The 16,519-nt window shown below is 53.0% G+C and overlaps 6 protein-coding genes across 6 annotated transcripts; 4 read left to right on the forward strand and 2 right to left on the reverse strand.

Moving 5' to 3' along the window:
* Positions 1 to 1,051: 1,051 nt before the first annotated feature.
* Positions 1,052 to 3,324, forward strand: A1O5_08083 (uncharacterized protein; the record flags this gene model as incomplete). Its single annotated transcript, XM_007748668.1, has 8 exons — positions 1,052 to 1,117; positions 1,173 to 1,664; positions 1,716 to 1,997; positions 2,046 to 2,303; positions 2,364 to 2,518; positions 2,575 to 2,603; positions 2,663 to 2,712; positions 2,761 to 3,324. The coding sequence occupies 8 exons, from the start codon at positions 1,052 to 1,054 to the stop codon at positions 3,322 to 3,324; spliced, it is 1,896 nt and encodes a 631-aa protein (XP_007746858.1).
* Positions 3,325 to 4,114: 790 nt separating this feature from the next.
* Positions 4,115 to 4,924, forward strand: A1O5_08084 (uncharacterized protein; the record flags this gene model as incomplete). Its single annotated transcript, XM_007748669.1, has 1 exon — positions 4,115 to 4,924. One exon carries the CDS (start codon positions 4,115 to 4,117, stop codon positions 4,922 to 4,924), a length of 810 nt encoding a protein of 269 aa, XP_007746859.1.
* Positions 4,925 to 5,521: 597 nt separating this feature from the next.
* On the forward strand, positions 5,522 to 6,976 carry A1O5_08085 (uncharacterized protein; the record flags this gene model as incomplete). Its single annotated transcript, XM_007748670.1, has 1 exon — positions 5,522 to 6,976. One exon carries the CDS (start codon positions 5,522 to 5,524, stop codon positions 6,974 to 6,976), a length of 1,455 nt encoding a protein of 484 aa, XP_007746860.1.
* Positions 6,977 to 7,429: 453 nt separating this feature from the next.
* Positions 7,430 to 8,428, reverse strand: A1O5_08086 (uncharacterized protein; the record flags this gene model as incomplete). The annotated part of the gene is made up of 1 exon (XM_007748671.1): positions 7,430 to 8,428. One exon carries the CDS (start codon positions 8,426 to 8,428, stop codon positions 7,430 to 7,432), a length of 999 nt encoding a protein of 332 aa, XP_007746861.1.
* Positions 8,429 to 9,371: 943 nt separating this feature from the next.
* A1O5_08087 (uncharacterized protein) lies at positions 9,372 to 10,709 on the forward strand (the record flags this gene model as incomplete). The annotated part of the gene is made up of 2 exons (XM_007748672.1): positions 9,372 to 9,400; positions 9,482 to 10,709. The coding sequence occupies 2 exons, from the start codon at positions 9,372 to 9,374 to the stop codon at positions 10,707 to 10,709; spliced, it is 1,257 nt and encodes a 418-aa protein (XP_007746862.1).
* A 1,004-nt stretch (positions 10,710 to 11,713) lies between these two features.
* On the reverse strand, positions 11,714 to 13,237 carry A1O5_08088 (uncharacterized protein; the record flags this gene model as incomplete). The annotated part of the gene is made up of 1 exon (XM_007748673.1): positions 11,714 to 13,237. The coding sequence occupies one exon, from the start codon at positions 13,235 to 13,237 to the stop codon at positions 11,714 to 11,716; it is 1,524 nt and encodes a 507-aa protein (XP_007746863.1).
* Between the last annotated feature and the right edge of the window lie 3,282 nt (positions 13,238 to 16,519).

Below are 16,519 nucleotides of genomic sequence, written 5' to 3' on the forward strand. Positions count from 1 at the left end.
CATAATCGACCGTTGAAAAAGTGACTGGAATCACTAGAGTGATATCTGCCATAATCAGAATTTCAGCAACTACATCCGGTACAGATCATATGCCATGTACGGGATCTCAACGACGTCTTTGTAGTAAATGCTTCGTACCGAGTACAAGGTGCCTATCGAATAGAGGAGCCTTAGCCTGGGGAGCCCCTGGCGTGGGCTTCTCGGCACTTTGGATCCACTGATGCCCACTCTCTTCGGGTAGGTTACCTTGGCTAGTCAAGCAGCTAAGTATGTAGCGCCTACCAGCTTAGCAGCTGCCTCCGCCCCGGGGAACCTCGAAGGTGACCGCGGGGGATGCCTAATCGCAACATTAGGCTACCAGCCTGCCACAGGCGCCACAGCCCCCAATCAAAGTCGCACTACCAGGTACCTCGTAACCAACTCACGCGTTGGACAGCAACAACGACGCCAACACGCCACCACCAACCAGGCTTCCTCCAACTTCACCTCATCTCACCATCCTCCTTCCACGCCCATCATCCTGTGCATCACTCTCTTGCCATGATGGACCATCACTCATTGTTGAGTAGCGGCGCCAGCATTGGAGAAAAGTCATCGCCACTGCGAGATGAAGAAAGCAATGCACCAGCTCGTCGTGACAGATACGCTTCGAAACCCTCTCATAGGCCTCCCTTTGTGCTATTCTTGGTCCTCTTCCTCATAGGGCTTGTCTTTGGCTACTATGCCATAAGGGATGATGGAAGGCCTACTCTCTGGTTTGGGCCCCGGCCCCATCCTGTCTCCTTCAATGGTGAGTTTTTCTGTGAAGTTGATGGACAATCCGGGTGGTCGTTGACAAGCCAAAGAGGACGGGAAGGACTTAGGACGGAGCGGAGCTGATATCTGCCTCACACCTGCATGTGTTCATGCCTCTTCCGAGCTGCTTTATAACTTGTCGCCCGACTACAAGACCCTCGACCCGTGCACCGATTTTGAGGAACTCGTTTGCGGAGGTTGGCGGGACCGCCACGATCTCCGCCCAGACCAGGGCGACGCCTTCACTGGCACCATCATGGCTGAGAATTCTCAGATGTTGCTCCGTCACATTCTGGAAGCTCCGTATCCGAGATCGTCCGCGGTAGGCCTATGGCATCAAGTCGATGATTTTGAATGAATGCTTATAGGTGCTGCAGCATTCCTACTTCTCGCCTGCCGCCCTAGATAGTGCCACCGGGTCAGTTGACAAGGAGAATTTTGACAAGCTCAAAGCTGCCTATGACGCTTGCTTGGACGAGGACACTATTAAGAAACTCGGTGTCGTCCCGTTGGTTGAGATACTCAACGACACTTCGACTCATTTCTCGTCTGGCGACCTCGCTTCGACAATCTCATTCATGCTCAAGTCTGGGATGTCGTCTTTGATATCTGCTGACACCGGTGCCGACGATAAAGATCCAGACACTGTGGTCGTCTCTATTTCGGCTCCATGGAGTATCGGTTTACCTGCGAAGGAGATGTATCAAGACGCAAATCTCGTGAAGAAGTATGGAGATACGGCTTCGCAAGTTCTCTCGGCTCTTCGCGAGGATGCTGCTGCGGCTGCGGTGGACGCTCATGCTTTGGTAGAATTTGAGAAAAAGCTTGCGAAGGCCTCGCCAGATGCTGAAGACCGCAACGACGTTACGGTGAGCAGAAGTGCTTCCTTTCTAATCTCGACTCACTGACGTATTGAATAGAAATACTACAACCCCATGTCACTGGCCGATGCAGACACTCTAACTCCACAATTGAAGCTGTCTCAAATCCTCGACAGTCTCGTTCCCAAGGACTACAAACTAGATCGAGTCATAGTCATGGCGCCACAATATATGAAGGATCTTAGTAAACTGCTGACTGATACTCCAAAAGAGACCCTCCACTCGTACTTCATCTGGAAGGCCATCCAGTCATATGCCAGTTTCATTGAAGCCGATGCGGTCGAACCCCTCAAGCGTTTTTCGAACGAGTTGGCGGGCAAGGTACTCTGCTTCTTCCGATACTCGTCTTCTGACGCTGACGTGACCTAGGATCCAGATACAAAACCGGAACGGTGGAGGACGTGTGTCTCCCACGTCGACTTTGGGGTCGGCTGGATTCTGAGCCGCTTCTTCGTTGAGAAAGCGTTCTCCGCAAAAGCAAAGCAATTTGGCGACCAAATTGTCTCCGATATCAAGGACCAGTTCATTGAAAAGCTCAAGGTTACTGAGTGGATGGAGAAGGAAGTGATTGAGTTGGCCATCTCCAAGGTCCACAACATCGTCCAAAAAATTGGATATCCAGACAAGGTATGTCAGGCCCCGAGCGCTATCACCAGTTGGCACTATACTGAGGTTTTCCGTCCACAGAGTCCCAATATTATGGATCCCGTAAGCCTGAAGAAATACTATGATCCAGTCAATATCACTTCCTCGACATACTTTGGCAATGCAGTGTCCATCATCCGTAACGAGCTCGCTCGCGAGTGGGCTGCCCTTGGTAAACCTGTGGATAGGAATCAATGGTCCGTCGCAGCTTCTTGTCTTCATGCCTGGTTGCAAAGTGCTGACGATGTCTCAGGGATATGACTGTTCCCACAGTGAATGCGTGTATGTGCTTGCCCATTCCCTCTGCCCTTTTTTTTTTTCGGGGCCATACTGATCTGCAGACTACAATCCTCCCGGCAACGAGATCGTCTTCCCAGCAGGAATCATGCAGGTCAGTCGATTTAATGGAGTGAGATTCGCATTCGGCAGCTAACCCCAGCAGTTCCCTGTCTTTGATGTCGATGTCCCGCAGTATCTCAGCTACGGCGCCTTCGGCTCCGTTTCGGGGCACGAGCTCTCCCACGCATTTGACTCAACCGGACGCCATTACGACCAAAACGGCAATTTCACCGACTGGTGGACCGAAAAGACGGTCCAGAATTTCAAAAAGCGCGCAGAGTGTTTCGTCGAGCAGTACTCCAACTTCACTGTACCAGGGCCAGATGATAAACCGTTGCATGTCAATGGCCGACTGACTCTAGGCGAAAATATTGCCGATGCAGGAGGTCTCTCTGCAGCGTTTGCAGCATGGAAGAAGCGAGCGGCGCAAAAGCCAAACCAGGACCTTCCGGGCCTGGAGTTCTTCACACAGGAACAGTTGTTCTTCGTCAACTACGCCAATTGGTGGTGCGGGAAGACGAGGAAGGAAACGGCCATTCAACGCATCTACCTGGATCCCCATGCACCGAAGTTTGCCAGGATTTTGGGCACCATGGCCAACTCCAGGGACTTCAGGGAGAGTTTCCACTGTGAGAAGACAGAGCCCGTCTGTGAATTGTGGTAAAAAAAATTATGTGTGTTGGAACAAGCAAAACTGCATTGCATCATCGGCTGTCAATGCTATATTTCAGCCGGTATCAGCAACATCTGGATGGATGGGAAAAGCACATGGGGCAAAAAGGGGCATCAATATTTCCACACCAGGGTTTTTCTTCATCGTCTCTCGGATGTCTTTCGTTCTATGCGCTGTAGTGTCTCAATATCTGTCAGGGCTTGTTGTTTCATTCCCATCATTGTGCGGTCTCATATAGGGTCGTGACTCGGACGCGCAACCATCTCTTGGTCATGCATTGAATGTGCAACGTAACTCGGATATTGACTAGCTCTATGTCAGGCCAAAGAACACGTGCGGAATTCCATTCAGGAGTCCCTGCACCCTTCGCTTGTAGGCTGATGGACGTTGCTGTGACAAATTATCAGAGCTTGTCATACAATATCTCGCGTGGGAGTGGCCGGCTCATCCGCCTGATTCTCATCGCCCGGGCCACGAAAACTCTCGCTGCCTAATTTCTGTGGAGATGCCAACAGCCATGCACAGCAGGCTCTAGCGAAGGAAATACGATTGCGGAGGCACAGAGCTAGGCTGTGTAAACTAACCAAAACTTAGGGCGGAAAGGGCAACATCAAACCAAGGCGGGGTGAGCACTGAGGTGCGTCGTGACATGGCAGAATCACATCTCTCACAATTCTACACAGCCTGACATCCTCTTCTCATCCTCGGTCTCTGGACAGCACTCCTTGCTTTGACGATTACGGCACGGGAACAATACTCTCTCCTCACCGTCTCTACTACCATGGGAACATCTCCTAAAGAGCTCAACCAGCTTGCTCGCCAGCTCAAATCTCTTCATGTCCCTGGTGAACCTCTGATCCTGACAAACGTCTACGATGCCTGTACCGCCTCAGAGATAGCCTCTCTTCCCTCAACCAAGGCTGTGGCAACTGCTTCTTTCGCGATTGCCGCCAGCATGGGCATTGAGGATGAAAACACCATGCCTCTCAGCGACAATTTGGCGGGAGTGCGCAGGGTGGCTACGGGCTTACGCAATGCTGGCAAGGCCAATACATTGCCACTGACGGCGGATTTGCAGGACGGATACGCCGACCCTGCAGAAGCAGTCAGGCAGGCTATCGAGATAGGAGTGGTAGGTTGCAACATCGAGGATGTCGACAACAGCCTCCAACCACCAAAACTGAGACCACTCGACGAAGCAAAGAGCCGAATTGAGGCTGCCGTTCGAGCAGCCAGGGAAGCAGGGGTCCCCGATTTCGTGGTCAACGCTCGCACGGATGTCTTGGGGTTCGATGGGACGGTTGACGATGTCGTGGAGCGAGGCCGAGCATTTCTAGAAGCAGGTGCTACGACGGTATTTGTCTGGGGCGTGAGGAAGAAAGTGATCACAGAACAAGAGGTGAGAGAAATGGCGAGCGGGCTGGACGGGAAATTGGCCGTGCTTGCCCAAGGCTGTACTATCGAAGCCCTGAAGCAGGCTGGCGTTAGCCGCATCTCTGTTGGGCCTACGCTGTTGTTGAAAGCTCTCAAGTTCATTCGAAACGAAGCTACGGCCATACTAGAGGTGAAGCAGTGGTCTATGGGAAACTGAAAGCAGAAGGGGGACAGATTGTGCGAACAAGGGTGGCCGAGTCACATTTGTGAGGGTAGCTTTTGCTCGCTTCCTCGGGCACAGGATCAGCTGGGTGTTTTTTCGTCCCCCTTCTTTGTTTCCCACTGCAACTCTAACTACAACTCTTTGGAGAATCTCCTCGGAAAACCCCACGACGTAAGGTGGATTCTCGGATTCAAATGACTTGAGCAGAACTCCGCCATTCGCTGGGGATACGGCCGCTGTGCGAGACACATCTCTTGGCCAGCTTGGCCCGCACGGGTTTGTCTCCATGTCGCCAATCACTTACCAACGTCCGCTGACTCAGGAAGTCAAAGCGCCGGACGACAGATGTGGCAATGTCGGCACGATAAGTGGAGGGCTGTGCAGAAAAGGGAGACCTTCCCGGTTCAGCGAACTCGTACATGCTTCTTGTCACGACAACATTCAGCATGAGCAACCACAAACCTAATTCCAACCTGCGAAGCAGTCATCCGGTGTCCTGGTACATACGTCTCTTGGAGGATACCTAAAGGTGAACAAGCGGGAGCTGGAAGGCACCGTGTTTTTCCCGACGCAGTTTCTGAGCAAAACAACATGCCAAAGGTTAGAGTCTTGTTCGTTGACTGCCACCCGAAACGCCCACAAAAGGATCGCGAGCTGAACGAGGCCGAACGCAGGGCCCATGCCGCCCGCGAGACACACCGCAAAAGGCAGGCTCAGAGGGACAGAGATCAGCCACGCCGTATCACATCCCCAACCAGTCAATCCATCCTCTACAAGCCAGACCCCTTCGAGACGGCCTCGGTCAAAATCGACAATGCCGTAGCTGGCTTACTCCACTACTATGTCTACTTTTATCATCCCACTATATGGCCTAATGAAATGACAGTCCTTCGTCAGGGGCTGTACACGTTCAAAAGTGCCGTCAACTGCATCATGCGGACAGTTGTCGAGGACAGGCTCACTATGTACTGTCTGCTAAGCGCCGCTGCGTCTCGACTCCAGTTTATTGATCGCCTTCCCTGCTCACAGGTGGTCGGGAAAGAGGGCTACTACATGCGCAACGCGCTTCAATTATTGCGCTCCCGGATTGACGTGACTTCTTTCCAGACGTCCGAACAGCTAAGACAGTTACTGATTTGCATCATGTTTTTGACGTCAGCCGAGTGCTACCGCGACGATGTGTCAGCAGCGAAAACACACCTGCAGGCTGCTGTCGACCTCCTCGAACGGAAAGGCGGGCTCAGGGCCATAGAGGACGAGAACTTGCGGGGCCAGCTCGCGATGGCTGATCTCTATCTCGCCTGTGTCAAGCTCAAGCCTTGTCTGTTCGAATGTGACTACGACCCGGGCCCAGCTAGCGTTCTCGATTTGAAGAATCACGAATTGTCCTCTGTACGGAGCGAGGGCACAGCAATTTCCCTGCTGGACAGAGACACCGCCATGGTGCCATCGGGCCTGAGAGCAGTGATCGAGCAGTTGGTTCAGTCGTACAGCGTCAAGAGTCGCCTACACATCTCTTCAATGTCGGCGTCACGAGCTATGCAAGTCACCCACTGGATCACCACACGCAACATGGCAATCAGAAACAGGCTGCTGGCACTGACAACGCAAGATGCTAGAGTTCACGCTCTAAGGACGGCAATCATCATGTGGACCCTACTTGCGATGAACGTGACGGGGCGCGCAAAAACCGTCAAGGTGATGGCGCCAATGCTGAAGGCGATACTGTCGCAAATACCAAATTGTGGCTGGGCCGGCGGCGAAGACATCAGGTTATGGATCCTGCTCGTTGGGTTCTCATGCGCAGCCGAGGCCAGCGACGTGTCAGAGTGGTACGCGGAGCAATGCTATGGCTTTGCTAACAGCTGGCTTAGAGGCTGGACGGACCTGACTCAAGACTGGAACGAGGGCCGTCTTGCAGAGAGGCTGGAGGACTTCCAGCGGGGCTTCTTCTTCGACGCGCCTGTGCAGAGACCTCGGACGCAAAAACTCGTCAAGCGTTTGGAACTCAAAACACTCGAGAACAATGCATCAACAAGGTCATGATCTCGGGACCTGTCCTGTGGCAAATCTGATATATATAGATATATATGTACACTCTCGGGCTGACGTCTTCATTGGCCTCATGATTCTATTCCTCTGCGTATGGGTGTCCAGGGGCCTGGTGTACCCACCACATTTAGTCCATGAGCAGTGGTGACAAATGATGCCCAGCGCGCCTTTTTCATCGCTCACTCATATCGAAGATGTCTGCTGTCGGGCCTGGCACGACTGTTGTGATGTCGTTGTGCTCCCCGAACAGGTGTCCGTATACCTTCTTCGGGCGTCTGCTAAGTTAGGAAAGTAGTGGAATCTATTACATGGCCCCTTCACATGAACGCGCATGCGTCTGTAAGCCACTCTAGAAACGGAGCCCGAAATATCATCGTCATGTTGTCTACGGCCAAACAAACAGTCCACATCTAGCCCCAAGAGTGTCTCATCAGGGGCATCGACTTTTCATAACCGTTCGATCCTGAATGTCACATCAACGTCGCCTTCGCCAAGCGGAATCGGGTTCGACTCCTCGTCAAATAGCGTCCTTTCGAAAAAGCGAACGTTCATGTCTTGATCAGCAAGCACAACGGTCTGCTTCTGCGTCCCGTACAAGCCACTGACGCCCAGTTGCCGAGCCCGGAATGGAAGGTTGATTGACGGCGAGCGGTGTCGGACGGGCGTGTTGTGGCCTACCATGTCGACTTTCTCGTGTCTCCTCGCAGCGGCCAACTCTTCATCGGCAAGATGACTCATGTCTTTTCGTCCTAGGGTCGGGACGTAGATCGTGTTTCTTAGTGCTGGGATAAACGTCTCGAGTCCGGCTCCCTCGGGTTCGCCGTTTCGAGGAAGGGTTTCGTGGCTTAGCAGATCGAGGAACCTCTCAATCAGCCGGTCTTCTGTTTCTTCGTTTTCGACGCTGTGGCGGATCGTATTTAACATGAGCTCTTCGCCCAAGGTGACCTTCTTCCATGATCGGTCGGCGAAATCGGCATTACTGAGGCCAACAGTGTGCACAACGTCCCCTGCTATCCAAGGAACCTGACTTTGGTGTTCGGCGCGGTTGGAAATGACGGCGAGTTTCTCGCCGATGTGGCCACACACAAGGCTGAATCCGCCGGCATCCTTAGCTACGCCAGTATTGACAACGTCTTTGACGAACTCCTCCACAGGGCCGACTTCTTCGGATAAAAACTTTTTGATGATGGCGCCACGGCTGACGGCGCTTCGAGGCGGGGTAGTGTCTTCCTTGTAGTTTGTCAGGACCGCGATCTTGCCTGTCCTCGTCACCCCTAGCCATGTCCCGTGGATATCGCGGAGCATATCCCGGCCTCCGAGGACGTGGGAATGAGGATCTGGCCACCACCCGGCCGCATCGGTTGGTCGATTCAGATACTCGTCGCGGTTGTCGATGAGAATTAACCGATAGGAAGGGTGTGCCGTGGAGATTATTGCGATGCACATTTCGAATAAAGATGAGCGTTCTTCTGAGGTAAATATGGCCTTTTTTGGAGACAAAAGGGAGCGGAAGATGCAGGAGGGATATAAAGCAGTAAATTTATATCCAAACGGCCAGGAGGTGATGGATCTTTCCGATTGACATCACACCACTCACTGTCGCATCCCCGGGATCTGCGAGTAACGCACACGAAAAAAGTTGACGTCGTTTGGGAGCAAGGGCGGCTTTTTTGCTGGTTGGTGTGGAAAGACCTCAATGCCACGTAGGTTCAAGGGGACCTGCAGCAAACAACAAGGACGGCTGCTCGACAAATACAATCAGTTCACGAGAGAGCCGGGAACCGAGGCGAGAAGTTTAAAAGGGTTGGACCAGGAGCCAGTAGGAAGAGCGCACTGGGCGGTCAACTGACTTTTTCTTTTTTCGCCGCAGGCAACCAGACCAGCGGGTGCAATGTACGACAAGTCACTTACTGCCAGGTCACGTAGAACCCTGGAGTTTCTGCCGGTGTTAGAGTCAAATCTGCCCACGAAAGTGAAGGAAAAGATGAGGACTTTATATTGCATCAAAGAAAGTTAAAGTTGCACATGACGTTCATAAAATCCGACGTAGAATCTACGGCAGAGTACTCGGCGAGCCAGTCGTGCAGTTGCCCCGCGTCTTATCGATAGGAACGAGGCTGAGTGCCGGGCCCGCTTGAACTGGGCTCAGCCGCGGAGTTTCTCACAGCCTGGTCCTCTCTGGCTCGCTCGTCATCAGGCACACCGACCTTTGGCCTCATCCACCGGACAGGACATCTGTTGCCTCGAGAACAAAGAAACAGGCCACCTTGCACCACATGCTGTATCGAACTTGGCTGCCTGGCGGGTGTCTCAGAGATATCTAACTCCTCCCTCGACCTTCTGAGCCATTGGCCGTCCCATCAGCTTCGCTCAACCACTGTCAGTCACCATGTTCGGAATCATAGCAGACCTCATAGCGTAAGTGAAATTGCTGCGAACCCCCGCTGTACACCATTTACAGCACACGGCTAACGTCCTCTTCTTGCTCTGTTCATACAGCTCCGTCACCACAATCCTCCTTCCAGCGTACCTCTCCTACAAAGCTCTGCGCACAAATGATCCAGCTCAGACGCACCCCTGGTTGATATACTTCACCATTCTCTCCCTCACCCTTCTATTCGAATCCTGGACCCTTTTCATAATAGGCTGGATCCCTTTCTACTCGTGGCTCCGCCTCATCTTCCTTCTCTACCTCGTCCTCCCTCAGACCCAGGGTGCTAAGATATTCTATCTGGACTATTTAGAACCGTATATCGTCCACCATGAGAGGCAGATTGATCAGTTCATTGGCGAGACGCACGGTAAACTACAACAGATGGGATTGGGATATTTGAATTTCGCGATTGAATGGGCGCGAGAGAGGATTTTGGGGCAGAAGAGTCCACAACAGCCAGTTGGTCAGCAACAAGCGGCGGGTGTGGGAGGTTACGCAAGCTACGCATCAGACCTCCTTTCCCGCTTCGCCATGCCCGGGGCAAGGACGAATACCCCTACCCAACCAGGAACAACTTCTGCGGGGGTGTACAGTATGGTATCGAACTTCGCTGCAGGCTTGGCTTCTACGACCAGCTCCCCGCAAGGAACATACCGCTCTGCGGCTACCGAAGCCGCCTCAATCTCCATTCCCCCAAACCTCTTTCAGTTCGAGAACATCCCGGGCCAGTCGACGGCCGAGAAATCCTCTTTCATCACCGCTCAACGCGATAGGTTACTGGGGCTGGTGAGGATGCTGGATAGCGAGCAGCAGAACTTGGACCTTGCCTACGGTGCTGCTCCAGGCGAGAACAGTGGACGTGGAGGGAACGGTGGGCATAGTAAGCGGCCGTCGAGCTCCGGATCCGGATTGGCAATGGGTGGTGGACTAAAGACAAAGTCACGGAGTGAGCAGTCGTTCGAGAATGTCGACTACGACGAAGCCACCGGGGTTTCGAACACGCCGGCGGATGCTTATGATCGTCGGCGGGCTAGCGGGGGTGAAGGCGGCGGCGGAGGCTGGATTCCCGCCGGCGTAAGTGGATGGTTCTCGGCCAGTGGCCCTGGTGGCGGTGCTGAAGGCGAGGGTCACTCTGACCGGTCCGAGCGGGACATGGATAGAGAGCGGATGCGGGATTCCGCAAGATCATCCAGGGGATGGTCCGCTGCGAGGGATATCACGGACGAGATCTCACGCGGTATGAGTAGTGGTGTGGACACACTGATGGGAGACCATGACAGACGCAGATCATGAAGTACAGCCAATGTCAAAAAGCAACACGAAAGGGGGGAGCAAAAAGGAAGGGAATTCGTAGCAGGACAGGGATAAAAGTTGCATCCGCATGCTTGCTTCCTCTATGGGACATAAACCTCTGTACATGGGAGGGAGGGAGGGAGGGAGGGAGGGAGAGGGCGAGGGCGAGGCACAGGGCCCGGCACCCACACCCTCTCTCCCTCACTCTTGAGGAGCTGGCTGGCTATATAATATCGTGATGGCGATCTGACAAGGTCTCCTAGAAGTTCTTCGTCCGCTGCTAATTGGTGTCAGAATCGCTCAATGTGAGGCATATTAACTTCGTCCGAACTGGGACGCTTGGACCGAACTGTTAAGAGTCCGCAAATGCAGGTCTACGGGATACGAGCACAGAGTCCAGGGCACAGTGCGACCATTGCCCCCGGGGAGGGGGGAGGGGGGGAATGACCCATCAGTCACGGTGGGCGCAGAGATGCTTTCCATTCTGAACACATACAGTAGATCGGTATCATGCATCTTCCTAATATCCTGTGCTCCGTAAAATCCGTACCATATGGTCGACAAGTCGATAGTCGATCGTACACCAGCAAACGCCCTAGGACTACCCTTACTAGGCTACCCACGAGTCAATCCCAATCATGACTCTGATCAATGTACTCCAGAATTTGCATCCACGAAACATTGTACAGCCTGCAAATATATGCGAGTCCGCAACCCCCGAAGGAACCCTTCCTAGATGGACAAGCCTGAGACAAAAATCGCTCATGAGATCGAACACTCGGCTGAACGCGGTATCCGCTGTTCGTGACCCCCTGGTATTCCTACTCTCCTCTTTGCAAAAGACCAAAAAATCATGTTCATCGCGTCACTGCGTCAAGTGCACCCCAAGGAGACCAAACTTTTTAATCATTCCCAACCACAAAATTCATGCGGCGTCCCACGCCATCTCAAAGATGGAGTGTGGTCACAGGCTGGTGAAGCCCGCAATTAACATTCGTAACTGTTCATTCAGTCGTCGCCCCACGTCTTTCCGTGTGAATTCGAAATCTTTCTCGAAATCTCCTGGCTAGGCCGGATCGCTCCTCGTCGTTTGTCGGACGATTCGACCGAAGAGTTTCCTGTCGCAACCGCCTCAACGCCGCGATGCGCTCATCTCGAGACCCCGAAGCGAGATGACGGAGATTGGCCACCGTTTCTCTTCGTCCACCTCTGTGTGGGCTACCGTTCACGTCGGCGGTCCCAGCAGGAGCTAGCGGTGGTGGGAATGGGCCATCATGGTCCGCTGTGGCGGTGGAACCTCTCCGTTCCTCCCCTTCCATTTCTTGGGCCTGTGGTCTCAGGTCGATTCGACACAGCGGACAGGTCCCGCTAACGTTGAGAAGCCATGGGTCAATGCAATCAGGATGGAATTTGTGGTTACAAGGCAACACACGCACTTCCTCTCCCTTCTTGAAATCTTCGGTACATATCGAACAGCCCAGATGACCCTCGGCATCGGTGCCATCGGGGTTACTGGTGGCGACGATCGCCGGTGCTCGGTCGCTGCTGGACTCTGAAGTGACGGCATCACCTGCCACAGCTTTGTTCGTCGACTCTGAATTGTCGTGATGGGCTGCCGGGGCGTTTCCGGCATTCATCTCGATGTCTGAGCCCTCAGCTGGTTTCGTGGCGGGGATGTCTTGATGATCGCCGAATTTGACAATTGGAAGGGTTTCAAGCATGGCACGTGCAATGCCCTTTGCGCGACTCTGTCGGCCTCTTCCCGCGATATTTCGAGGCCCGTACCTTTCGGGATGTCTGTGTGCCCGTATGGCTCCAGTGACGATAATGACGACGAATAGCGCAGTGATGATGCCAGTAATGGAGTACAAAATGATCATGGCAACCGCGGTCGTCGGCGATTGCCCGATACTACCATTTCCATTGAAGCCAGGGGCAGAGGAATTGGTGTAAGAGGTCAGGTCTGGGAGGATTGTGGCTACTCCAGGACTCGCTTGGGTGAGACTCAAGCCCGCCAAACTGGACGCCGTCGCGCTGTTGGTGGTTGTTAAAATTCCACCAATTGTCGGCAGCGTGTCCAGGCCTGTGGCAACGCAATGGTCACTTGTCTCGCTATAAATGATGACAATGCTCGTCCGAGGTGAGTTTACCACAATGCGGAAGACTTCGCTTGCGGACAAATTGTCTGGATAATCCTCTGGATCGCATGAAACATAGGAAAACTGATCCACGTCGGCGATGTCGTTGGCGTTGGACGCATCGATATTGACCAGATGTCCTTCCACCCTGACTTGGACAAAGCCTTCATGCGACATTTGAGCATAAGGACCCAGTGGCGCCATCCTTATCAAGGGAAGATTGGGGAATTCTGTGCCATTCAAGGTGAATCTTGGGGAGGTTGAGATTGGAAGAAGATCCTGCGAGTTGTTCGATGGCGCAATCGTCTGAGCCGCCACTCTTGAGCACAAGAACGACAGCAGAGCGACGACGATGGCCAGCCATTTCTGACAAGATTGAGGGACATTCATGTCTGCCGTGTGCAATGCTACCGCCCGACTCTTTGTGTCCAAAATCAATAAACCTTCTTCCCGTTTTTGAGAGAAACCCCACTTTCGGATCAATTATACGGCTGCTCGGTCGGCTAGGTACGTACAGGTTGGACAGGAATCGGGACGCGAAGGGATATGACTGAGCAGACTGGACTTAGAGTGTATTATATCGAGTCCAAGGTTCCAAGGTTGGGGTTTGTGCCATGACACCCCTTCGAGGCAGTTCAGAAGAACAGGTTAGCGGCCGGGCGATGCTGCTTACATCCGGCAACGAAGGATCGACACAGTGAACGGGTTATGGGCGGATAGGTGTTGGCTCGCAGAAGACGAAGTAGCAGAAGGAGACAGGGGATGATTTGGAAGCACGATTGAGGCTGTGTTGGATGGACTGGGCACCGCAACAGTTTCGTGTTTGAGAACTTGTCACAGAAGTTGCGTTTTTAATGGACTTGGAGGCGATCGCAATCGTTCAAGGACCAAGGTGCAGGTGATCGGAACGCCGGGATGCGTGGAGTGATCCACTGAGAACCTCGGGGCGAACCAGGATGTCGGAGGCCACAGGTGATTGGCGTGGGATATCGTCCGCCAGACTGCCACAGAACATCCAGCTTGGATACGAGGTGATGGTGGTATCCGGCGGTTATCCTTGGGCCTGGACTTGCACTCAGGTCGATAGAGGGAAAAGAAAAAAACGCTTGTCGTCAGGCAGGGCGTCCGGCATCCTGCCTGTTGATTGATCCTTTTTTTTCCTGCGTGAATATCGTCGCGAGGGTCAAGCGGTTTTGTTGGGTGTCTGACGCAGGGGCAGCATGAGGAGTTTGAGAGCTTTGCAACTGTTGCGACACGCACAACGATACTTTCCCGGAGCTGGTCAGCATCTCTGAGGGTTCCAAGGGGGGCGGGAGAGAATCGTGGATGGTGTGGAAGTGGAACTGCGCTGCAAGGTTGGTGGAAACCGACCGAGGAGTGACACGTGAGGGGCTGGAACAGCTGTGATACCGAAGCCGGAGCCCTCTCTTACCTCTACTAAGTAGCTAGCCCGTAGCCTATTGGTGCCTATTGGTGCCTATTGGTGCCTATTGGTGCCCGTCGCTGCCTAGTGGCCCCAGGCTTGCGAGGTTGATAGGCGACGTGACAGGCACCGAATAGGCTTTGCTAAGCGTTGCTAGGGGCTTCTAGGCGCGGGGTGCTAGCTACCAGCTACCAGCGAGTTGAGGTAGTCATGACGCGTACAGAGTATTATTCGCAACCACCATCCCAATCCGTTAATCTTGTCCGTTCCATTCATTGCCAACACCAAGTACTCGGTAATACGATGCACACCACAACCACAAAACCTTCAATTTCCCCAAAAGTGCTTAATCCATGGCACGCGACAGATCGACCCTCTGCTTCACACGTGTTCGTCTTCGTATCTGTCCACTCGATGGCGGTGTTGCCAATAATAACGATCGCCTACGAGTATCTACTGATCAACGACGAGAGGCTAGTGGGCAATGCTTGTACCAAGTAGGTTTGTCAGCCGCCATGTCTCAGAGATGCAGAGTGCGAATATAACTTCTGGCCGGACACAATCCGGAAGAGAATTTGCCTCATGTTCATTCCGTACCATTGGTACTCGTTGTTCTTGACGTGGACACCCACGTGTGCGCAGGGTTAGCAGTGATGCAGATGCTTGCTTTCCCCGACATGTTCTTAGCCACTCTGTCAGATCATGAGGAAAACACATCGTTGATAAATGTGTTTTGTCCGGTTGTTGAGTGGGGATCGAGGTGTTTCGACGGATTCAAAAGTGTTGTCATGGACTCTCATGGCAGTGCGAGTCCACCGCTTTTCTACTCCCGTCTGCCGGCAAATCCCTGTACTTGTTATATTGGCCTGGAGCACATGATCATGAGAAGACTTAAGCGCCACCCCCTCAAACCTCACAAATTGGCGGGCATGTCGCTGTCCGAACCATGACAGGTATCAACTTGGGTATATCAATATCTAGCCCAGTGCTAGCGTATGCCGTATGCCGCTTGCCATCCCCAACAACCAAAGAGATCAGCCTATGTCGTACGACCACGTTTCTGGTTAAGCAGGGCCACTTCTCTGCAACTCGCCTGGCAGCTCATGCATATCATTCACAACGAGAATAGGAACATGCATAACGAGATCTTTTGCGAACAAAATGGTTGGATTAATCCCCCATTCTATGTCTTGGTTTATGGATTGATTCACAGCTCATATTTTGAGTATAATGACGCCTTTGATCTCCAGAATTCCCGTGCTTAAATCTTTGCGATCACAGGCCAAATGAGTTACTTGTGGCGCCTCTCCACCGACCGGAATAGACGGCAACATCATTTGTCTTACTCTGTAACCAAGGTTTCACTTGGCTTTACGCGAAGACTGAGCCCTTCACACCGGATCAAATATGAACGGGGATCATTCAGCATTTGCGTACTTCTCTATCATTCTTTACGCTTTGTACATTCTCAATTCTCGTGAACCCTTTCCCCCTCCTATGAAAGATAATGAGACGTTAACTTTGGAGTACGTGTGGCTGGCGGTGTCTCTGTCAATGCCACCCAGCCCTCCCAGCTGGTCCTCTACCAAGACGCTCTGATCGGGAATGTATCGCTATCTCTCCAAGAGTTGATTGGGTGATTCCTGTAGTAGGGCTGAAGGCTCCTGGGCAACGAGGACGGGATATCCAACATTACGTCTGAGGCTGAGGCGATGCCGAGCCCAACTAGCCACCAGCCTACCAGCCCGCCAACCCGCTAGCCCGTGATCTTGGTTTATCTCAATTGCCAACCTTTGGAGCTTATGGGCCTTCATTGTCAGCAAGAATCCATTTTTGGTTGATTCCACAATCATCTTCCTGGCTGTGGCCCACCATATTCTCACATTCCTGTCGGGAGGTTCCAACAACAGATTTCGCTGCTCTCTGCCCTATGTGGGATCCCAGGCTAGTGGGCCACCAGGCGTCGCTACCCTCCCGTCTGACGCGGATTGAGGCACCATCCGCCATATGATATCGAGCCTATATCGCAATCTCAAAATCACGAAATCGGCGAATGACCTACTGAGGATTGCAGTCCTTCCCTTGCACAACTGCTAAAGAACTGTGTGTTCGGCGTGGCCGCTTACGAAAGTTTAGTTCCACAGGCTCGATGTTGACCTTCTCCTGTAATCACCCAGCCACTCGAAGCCGCATTTGCTCCCCCAAAGCATAGGGCACAACACCTTGGCTCCTGATCGCTGAGGTATTCG

This window comes from Cladophialophora psammophila (genome assembly GCF_000585535.1).
Source record: "Cladophialophora psammophila CBS 110553 chromosome Unknown aczJe-supercont1.12, whole genome shotgun sequence".
NCBI classification, from domain to species: domain Eukaryota; kingdom Fungi; phylum Ascomycota; class Eurotiomycetes; order Chaetothyriales; family Herpotrichiellaceae; genus Cladophialophora; species Cladophialophora psammophila.